Source organism: Haliotis cracherodii, unplaced genomic scaffold (assembly GCF_022045235.1).
Source record: "Haliotis cracherodii isolate W230 unplaced genomic scaffold, xgHalCrac1.p SCAF_9, whole genome shotgun sequence".
Lineage (NCBI taxonomy): Eukaryota > Metazoa > Mollusca > Gastropoda > Lepetellida > Haliotidae > Haliotis > Haliotis cracherodii.
The window spans coordinates 59,849,966-59,860,218 of NW_027266343.1; the positions used below are offsets into that span (position 1 = coordinate 59,849,966).

At 38.4% G+C, this 10,253-nt stretch overlaps 2 protein-coding genes across 2 annotated transcripts; one reads left to right on the forward strand and one right to left on the reverse strand.

Moving 5' to 3' along the window:
- The first annotated feature begins 269 nt into the window (after positions 1-269).
- LOC139452586 (uncharacterized) lies at positions 270-9,337 on the forward strand. Its single transcript, XM_071234111.1, has 2 exons — positions 270-1,294; positions 9,017-9,337. The coding sequence occupies exons 1-2, from the start codon at positions 314-316 to the stop codon at positions 9,335-9,337; spliced, it is 1,302 nt and encodes a 433-aa protein (XP_071090212.1). The 5' UTR covers positions 270-313.
- On the reverse strand, positions 3,223-7,755 carry LOC139452939 (uncharacterized). The gene is made up of 2 exons (XM_071234558.1): positions 3,620-7,755; positions 3,223-3,243 (listed from the first exon to the last, which is right to left on the reverse strand). Exons 1-2 carry the CDS (start codon positions 7,301-7,303, stop codon positions 3,223-3,225), a joined length of 3,705 nt encoding a protein of 1,234 aa, XP_071090659.1. The 5' UTR covers positions 7,304-7,755.
- Positions 9,338-10,253: the final 916 nt, after the last annotated feature.

The window sequence follows — 10,253 nt, forward strand, 5'->3', positions numbered from 1 at the left end:
CCGAAGCGGATACAGTACAATTGATAATATATTTACATTACAATGTTTAGCACAAAAATATCTCTCTAAACGTCGGGGTAGATTTTATTGTTTGTTTGTTGATTTCCGTAAAGCATTCGATTCGATTAACCGAAATCTCCTGTGGTATTCATTAATGAAAAATGGAATACATGGTCGTTTATTGGTGGTTTTGAAGGATCTATACTCTAAGATTCAGTGTGCTGTCAGGACATCAAATAACTCTCTTTTAGATTATTTCGAATCACTGAGTGGTGTAAGACAGGGCTGCGTGTTGAGTCCTTTTCTGTTCACGATGTTTATCCATGAATTACAGTCAATGATAGAAAGTAGTGATATGCGAGGGATTTTTATTGGAGAGGAGTTTATGGACATATTACTTTTACTATATGCAGATGATTTGTGTATTTTTGATGACACAGTAATAGGTCTGCAAAGAAAAATTGATATTTTATCCAATTTTTGTAAAAAGTGGGGACTTGAAATTAACATGTCTAAAACCGAAATTTTGGTTTTCAGAAGAGGTGGTACTTTAAGGTATGATGAACGATGGTTTTTGAATGATAAACGTATAAATGTTAGTACTTACTATAGTTATCTGGGTGTTCTGTTTTCAAATAGATTGTCTTGGACTAAATGCATTGATACTCTCAAGATAAAAGCCAATAAGGCTTTGTTTGCCATTAAACAATTGCAATTTCACTTTGTAAATATGCCAGTTAATATTTTATTTAAATTGTTTGATATTAAGATAAAGCCCATTCTTCTTTATGGTGCTGAGATCTGGGGCTGCAAAGGTAGTCAAATTGTCGAAACTTTTCATACTAAGTTTTGTAAATTTGTTTTAGGAGTTGGTAAATATGTATCAAGTACGGCAATATTAGCTGAAAGTGGAAGAAATGGTTTGCATGTGGATTATCATATGAAGTGTGTTAAATACTGGTGTAAACTGATTAGAATGAATGATGAAAGATATCCCCGACAGTGTTATTTGTTAATGAAGAAGCTGGATGAATGTGGTAGAATTACTTGGGCAACTCATGTTAAATATTTACTCGACATATATGGATTTGGTAATGTGTGGTACGAACAGAATATTGGTGATGTTAAGTGTTTCTTGCAGCTGTTTAGACAACGTTTGTTGGATTGCAACAAACAGAGTATACAGATGAAAATTTATGAGTCTCGTAAATTAAGGTATTATTCACACGTCAAGATATTATTGGATATGGAATATTATGTTACAGCTTTCAGAAATAGAGACCATAGGAAATTTGTGTCACGTATTGAATCAACCACAAACACAAATGAAGTTGTAATACAGATTTATTCCCTCCCTTAGAGTAATTTTAAATCCCAATAACAATATCTAAATTCAAACTAATACCAAATTAACTAACACAACTAACTAAACTAGCTTCTCCTACCAATAACAATACTACCACCTACTACTAATACTAATATCTTAATACTAACAGTACAAATGTCTACTACTAATAATACAACTATCTCCTACTAACAATACAACTATCACGATACACTATCCTAATACTAATAGTCTACTTCTAAAAATACTAACACTAATACAGATGTTCTAAGAATAACACAACTAATACACAGTAAAACTTTGTGTGTGTATATATATACAACAACAACACACAACCACAAAAAAAAACAACCAAAAGATACAAAGCCACTTCACTGTCACTGTCACAACAGTTCTATACAGAACTTTAGAATCTCTGATGTTATTGAGCAGTTCATACGAGAATTCTTCCTCGTAATAACGAATGGTGATCTTTCCACCCAGGCGATGTTGTCCCCACGGAGTTAGGGGTGCCTGTTTACATGGATGCCACGGCTGTGTTCATCCTACGATGTGCCACGGAGACGAAGATACTTCTCTCCTTACGTTGGGTCGGAGAACTTCTCTCCTTACGTGATGTTGGAGGTTGTTACTTCCTCCTACGTAATATCGGAGGTTCTTCCCTCCTACGCACTCTAAGGTTAACCGGCCAGTTCCGGGACACTACAATGTAATATACGCAATTACAGTCACTGAGGTATGTGTCACTACCTCACAATACATACAGCCATGCACCAATACTCCGATTTACATATTACTGAGTTGAACTGTTTACACTTTGATCATGTTGTGGTTAATTGTTACAGTGGCTTTACGCTATTACCATCAATATGTGTATATAATTACGTTTGGAAAAAATACATAACTCAAAATTCTATCCTCTAAAATACAATTCAACATGAAACAATAAATGTAAAAACTTACGCCAACCAGAGTAGAAGTCTCCCACAATATTAGTCCATGCCTTACATGACCATGCTGATTCTGGCTGACTGTACAAATTATTACCCTGCCCCGCTATTTAAACTGACCCCAAAGCCCAAGCTACCCCTGACCTCCCTATTGTTACACCAATTAACTCCCCAGCTATCAGCCGTACCCAGTCACGCTTCCCTGAACCTAACCTGTTCCCATAGTATTACCTGACAATATCTAAAAACAACTCGCTAAGCTTAATATACTAATGTAACCATACCGTAATACATCTATCTGAAGTACTAACATATAATTAAAATATACAAGATTATCTGTGATCTTGACATCACCTCCCCACTTAAGTTAATTGTACCTGAGCACAATTATATAACAAACAAGATCACATATAACTTTGTCCTAACGTCTTTTAAAGACATTATCTAATACAAAGCCATATATATACACAATGACAACAATAATACACAAAAAGTAATGACTGTCATATCTTCACTATGATGCTGAAAAATGCATTATTTACATACTGCTATGCACACAGTGTGACTAGGGCGAACACCGGCTCAAGAGGTCAGCTCCCACATTCTCAATCCCCTTGATTGCACGGATCAGAAACCTGTAAGGTTGTAAAGTTAGAGCCCACCTCATCACTCGTCCATTGGTCAACTTGGCTTTGGTCATCCATACTAAGGGCTGATGGTCCGTTTCAAGAATGAACTCCCGCCCATACAGATATCTTTCTAACTTTTGTATTGCCCATACTATTGCCAAACACTCCTTTTCTATGGTAGAGTACGCCCTCTCACGTTCTGCCAACTTTCGACTCACGTACATTATTGGAAACCGCTCACCTTCCTGTTCTTGTAAAAGAACAGCTCCGTTTCCGACGTCAGAAGCATCACTTCTTACTAGGAATGTTTTCTCCAAGTCTGGCAGTTTCAAGATTGGAAAACTTGACATGTGTGTTTTCAACGTCGTGAAAGCTAACTCTTGACTCTCTGTCCATACTACCTTGTTTGATTTGCCCTTCTTGGTAAGATCAGTCAGAGGCACTGCTATGGCTGCATAATTTGGGATGAATTTCCGGTAGTACCCAGTTAATCCTAGCAAAGCTCTGACCTGTTTCTTAGTTTGTGGTCGTTCAACATTTAGGATTTTCTCCACATTCTTACCCTCCGGCTGAATTAGGCCACTCCCAACCCTGTGTCCCAAAAACTCCAACTGTTTGTATCCTATTTTTACCTTTGATGGTCGAGCTGTTAGATGAAATTGCCTTAACCTTGTAAATATGTCTCTCAGACTTACCACATGAGGTGACCATTCCTCTGTTCCTTCTATGATGTCGTCTATGTAGTTGTCAGTGTTAGGTATGCTATGTAATACTTGCCTCATGAGTCGGGAAAATACTGCTGGTGCGTTGACTACTCCAAATGGCATCACCTTCCATTGGTATAACCCATCCGGGGTTATAAAGGCCGTCAGTTCTTTGCTACTCTCTTCCATTGGGATCTGCCAATATGCCTTGCTCACATCAATTTTGGTTAGGTACTTACAGTGTCGAAGCCTTGGAAATACGGAATCGGCTAATGGAATTGGTTCTGCATCAAAGACCGTTACTTGATTCAACTTGCGAAAATCGGTACAAAATCTGTAAGTCTCATCAGCCTTCTTCACAAGTACAATGGGGAAAGCATATGGTGAGTGAGAGGGTTCTATCACCCCCATATCTAACATTGATTGTATCTCTTTGGCGACAACGTCCCTCATGTGATGTGGAAGCGGATATGGTTTGGATCTTATAGGCTCATTGCATGTCAACTTGATCTTATACTGCATACAGTCTACCTTCCCTGGTAAATCACTCAGCACATCCCTGAATTCACTTACGAGCTCTCTCACCTCAATTTGTTGTTCTTCTGTCAGGTCCTTGGAAATGTCTACATCCTGATATGTTTCTTTTGAAACTAGCGCAGGTGAAACTATGTCTAGCATACTTACCTCTTCCGCTTTGACATCTACCAGCCCGGCACTAGCATACATCAGGTGAGCTATGCTGACGTCACATACAGTTGTGTCCTTGATCTCCTCTCGGTCAATGTACTTTTTCAGTAGGTTTGCATGATAGGTTTTAGTCTTATTACCTACCTGTATCCTGTAATTGCCAATACCAAAGGCCTCCAAGATTTCATATGGTCCTTTCCACTGGAGTAGGAGTTTGTTGGAATCGGTAGGTAACAGAAGTAACACTTTGTCACCTACTTTCATTTTCCGTGCTTGTGATTTTGCATCAAAGAACTTTTTGTACTTACCTGATTTTTTTTTTAGTTCTTGTTGTGCTATATGAATAGTATCTTCCAGTCGGTTTTGCAAATCTAACACATACTCATAAGTAGTTCTTACCTCAGGATTTTGTACGTCTTTAGTCCAGATTTCTCTGAGAATCTGCACTGGCCCTCTAACTGTACGCCCGTACAGTAGTTCAAAGGGAGCAAATCCCAAACTCTCTTGAGGTACTTCTCGGTATGCAAATAACAAAGCAGCTACATACCTGTCCCAGTCATATGGCCGTTCTGCACACATTCGTTTCAACATTGTCTTCAGAGTACCGTTGAATTTTTCCACAAGGCCATTACACATTGGATGATATGGGGTAGTAGTTAGCTGATGCAAGGATAATAATCTACTTACCTCCTTCATTACACCTGAAGTGAACTGGGCTCCCATGTCCGTCAAGATCTCTTTGGGGATACCTACTCTACTGAATATTTCGAAAAGAGCTTCAGCAACATACTCAGTTTCAATCCTTGGCAAAGGTACTGCCTCTGGGTATCTGGTAGCATAGTCAACTACCGTCAAAAGATACCTATTACCTTTGTCAGTGACAGGATACAACGGGCCTATCAGGTCAACGGCTATTCTCTCAAATGGTACTTCGATTAATGGCATTTGTCCTAGTGGTATTCTTCTTACCTTGCCCTTGGGGGTTGTGCGTTGACAAATATCACAGGACAGCACATGTCTTCTAACATCACCCATTATTCCTGGCCAATAAAACTGAGACATAACCCGATCTAAAGTCTTTTTGATTCCAAGGTGCCCTCCCATCAATGCTTCATGGCTTACTTTCATCACTTGGGTACGCAGCCCGACTGGTACAACTGCCTGTACAACTTGCTTACCCTTGTCAAACTTGGTGAAGGTATGCTTCCTATAGAGCATATCATTCTCAATATAGTAAGAGGAAGTACTATGCCTGGTCTCCCTAATTTTCCCTTCCTCCACTAATTTCCTGACTTTGTCCAAACTGGAATCCTGTTGTTGCTGGGTAATGAACTCACCTCGACTCAATGTCAGCCCCACAGGTTTCAGTGCCTTCAGTGGTTTCATGCCTTCTTGTCTTACTCTTCTTTGGCCTCTTGTTTCCACAGCACTTACCATGTGAATATCATCCTTATCCCACATCTGATCTGGATCGCTTGGTTCTCTCACTCCTGGAATATTGCCTAATATCAGGTCACAGAGTGGTGTGTCCATACATGCAGCTCTTACCTTTCCAGTATAAAAGGGTGTGTCCACGGTAATCCATGCTACGGGAAGTATTAGCACCCTACTATCAGCCAACTTACAAGATTGTGTTTCTGAGGACAAACATTCATCCTCTACCTTTGACCTCCTCAATATTACGCCAGTACAGCCACTGTCTCTCAGGACATCCACTGGCTTGCCATTTACCTTTCCCTTGTGAATAGGCATGTTGTGGTCTGTAGTAAACATGCTTCCTGAGGCTACATCTGGTTCACTCACCCTCTCTGAAGTTGTGGCATCACCATCTACAACTTCAGGTATTCTTGCCTCAACATCTATACAATCTGGAAGGACTGCAGACACGTTACTGGTGTATTCACTTACTTGGATACTTGCCACGTTATATTTGGGTTTCTTACACTGTGCTGCCAAATGTCCAATTTGACTACAGTTGTAACATGTCCTTTCTTTAATAGGAATAAATGGTTTGGGTTTTGTACCACCTGGCGCCTTGTTCTCTCCTGGTTTACCTCGGACCTCTGTTTTGTCATGTTGACCAAAACTACCTTGCTTACCATATCTAACAGGACCTGTACCTCTGGCTTCTATAAATTGTTCTGCTAGTCTGGCCATTTCCATAGCATCTTTTGGTTTTCTCTCTTTCAAGAATATACTAAGATCCCTTCCAGTTACATTTAAAATCTGTTCACGCAACAATAAATCTTTCACACCTTCAAAAGTCTTTTGAGTACCACTAAGCTCAATCCATCTGTTGAAATAGTTCTCAATTCTAACTACAAACTGTGTGAATATCTCACCTGTATCAGTTTTAGCAGTTCTAAATTTCTGATGAAATCCATCCTCTGTCATTTCATAGCGTTTTAGCAATGCAGTCTTAACAGCAGTATAATCTTCTGCGTCATCTACACTTAATCTGGAGTATACTTCCAAAGCCTTACCTTTTAGTAGCGTACAAAGATATGCTGCCCAATGACAAGGCTTCCAACCTTGTGCTACAGCTACCCGTTCAAACCGTTGAAGATATGCATCAATGTTGTCATTGCGGTCTTCAAACGGAGGCATCTTAGGCATCTTAGGTGCAGCACCTGATTGTTTCTCTCCTACCTGTCCTTCATAATTTCCAGCATAACTCTTTTCTAACTTGGCTAATTCTATTCTCTCCTCTGATTGCACTCTTAATTTTTCTTTCTCCCATTCTAACTTTTCTCTCTCTTTTCTCTCCTCCAATTCTAATTTTTCTTTCTCCCATTCTAACTTTTCTCTCTCCTTTCTCTCCTCCAATTCTAATTTCTTGATTTCCCGCTCCCTTGCTCTTTCCTCTCTTTCCAACTTTTCCTTCTCTTTCTCTCTCTCTAACTCAGTTTGTTCTTTTACAAACGTCCTCAAATCATTTTGCTCATACCCTAAACTCTGACCCAATTTGATAATCTTTTCAAGATCCATATCTAGCTATATGGTGATAGTATGAGGTACATGTACAGTTAAACCCAGCAGGCTTAGTCTTGGACAACTGTGAATAATGAATGCTACCAATAGGAACTTAGACTATACAAAAGTACATTCCTGCATAGAATGGAACCCAAAAATATAAAATTCCAAACAATAGCCTAATCTGACCAATAAATGAAATACACCCTACCAACCTTGATTCTAACTCGTACACTCAAGGATGTAGAAGTGGTGCCGGAGGTCCTATCACACCTCTGGCCAAACAAATACTACAAGGATAAACCATCAAGGAAGTAACTCCTAATCTCTCATAGAATGATGGTCTGAGTTAATTCAATAGTGACAATAATTAAATATCCCACCGCTGCCACCAAAATGTCACGTATTGAATCAACCACAAACACAAATGAAGTTGTAATACAGATTTATTCCCTCCCTTAGAGTAATTTTAAATCCCAATAACAATATCTAAATTCAAACTAATACCAAATTAACTAACACAACTAACTAAACTAGCTTCTCCTACCAATAACAATACTACCACCTACTACTAATACTAATATCTTAATACTAACAGTACAAATGTCTACTACTAATAATACAACTATCTCCTACTAACAATACAACTATCACGATACACTATCCTAATACTAATAGTCTACTTCTAAAAATACTAACACTAATACAGATGTTCTAAGAATAACACAACTAATACACAGTAAAACTTTGTGTGTGTATATATATACAACAACAACACACAACCACAAAAAAAAAACACCAAAAGATACAAAGCCACTTCACTGTCACTGTCACAACAGTTCTATACAGAACTTTAGAATCTCTGATGTTATTGAGCAGTTCATACGAGAATTCTTCCTCGTAATAACGAATGGTGATCTTTCCACCCAGGCGATGTTGTCCCCACGGAGTTAGGGGTGCCTGTTTACATGGATGCCACGGCTGTGTTCATCCTACGATGTGCCACGGAGACGAAGATACTTCTCTCCTTACGTTGGGTCGGAGAACTTCTCTCCTTACGTGATGTTGGAGGTTGTTACTTCCTCCTACGTAATATCGGAGGTTCTTCCCTCCTACGCACTCTAAGGTTAACCGGCCAGTTCCGGGACACTACAATGTAATATACGCAATTACAGTCACTGAGGTATGTGTCACTACCTCACAATACATACAGCCATGCACCAATACTCCGATTTACATATTACTGAGTTGAACTGTTTACACTTTGATCATGTTGTGGTTAATTGTTACAGTGGCTTTACGCTATTACCATCAATATGTGTATATAATTACGTTTGGAAAAAATACATAACTCAAAATTCTATCCTCTAAAATACAATTCAACATGAAACAATAAATGTAAAAACTTACGCCAACCAGAGTAGAAGTCTCCCACAATATTAGTCCATGCCTTACATGACCATGCTGATTCTGACTGACTGTACAAATTATTACCCTGCCCCGCTATTTAAACTGACCCCAAAGCCCAAGCTACCCCTGACCTCCCTATTGTTACACCAATTAACTCCCCAGCTATCAGCCGTACCCAGTCACGCTTCCCTGAACCTAACCTGTTCCCATAGTATTACCTGACAATATCTAAAAACAACTCGCTAAGCTTAATATACTAATGTAACCATACCGTAATACATCTATCTGAAGTACTAACATATAATTAAAATATACAAGATTATCTGTGATCTTGACATGATGTGCCTGTTGCGATTAAGTGAATTGCCTATACGGAGTAATCTGGGCAGAAGAGAGGATATTGATTCTTCACAACGCTTTTGTCGGCTATGTAACAATGGTTGTATTGAGGACGAAGTCCATTTTGTGTTTGTCTGCCCGTTTTACGCAACATTAAGACAAAAGTTTATCCCTGTAAGATTCTATAGCAATCCATGTATTAAGACTTTTAGTAATCTCTTAAATAGCAAAAATGACTGTATACTCAGAAATGTAGCTAAGTATGTGAAGGAAGCCCTATTATTAAGTACCAAGTCGTAATATTCTACCCTTAAGATTGTTTGCAATGTAAATTGTCTCAATTGTATATTACTATATATAACTGAAATGTACATGGGCCTATGGCCTCCCACACATGAATAAACACACTGAATAAACAGAAAAGCAGACATCAATCACTGAACTGTGTGGTCCATACTCGATCATTTACAGATCGCCATCACAAAGCTTGAATATTGCTGAGTGCGGCTTAAACAATAAATATCAACATTAAAGGGGCACTGATCTAAAGCAATTCACGGGGACTGGTTGTTGCCTTTCTTTTTGTATTTTCCAGTGAGTACCCGGATGATATAGCAGAAATCTAGACTAGTTCGCGATCTGTGCTGCGCAATTCGTAAGCGCGTTTGTCACTTTTATTGATAGTTTATGGGTGTATGGTCTCATTGATCAACAAAATGAAATACAGTTTTGGAAATAATATATCTGTGTGGGTAGCATTGGTAATGGTGACGAATTTTGATAAGTCACTAGCTTGGTAATTGTGCGATTTTCGTTTACACTATTTTAACCTGCAAAACAAACTAAATATTTCTCCTGAGCATTGCTTATTGTATCGTGTTTATATTTTTACAGTCAAAAAGTGCAATTTTTTCACTAAGGAAATTTATTAAACGCCTGAATATTCAGTTATTTTACAAATTGACTGAAAAATATGTCCATCTGCATTATTATGACAACGAATTCCAAGCATTTTATGTTTAATATCATCACCAAGAGACTGAAAATGTTACGATGAACAGTACTTTTCTGTATTGTTTGGCTTCTTATCCTACATAATAATCTATTGTTATGTCCTTAGGCCCTTTTGAACGTCGTAATCAATTTTAGTCAATCTGTTAAAGAAATGGACAGATTTTTCAGTCAAAATGACTGAAATATTTAGACATTTTAGAAC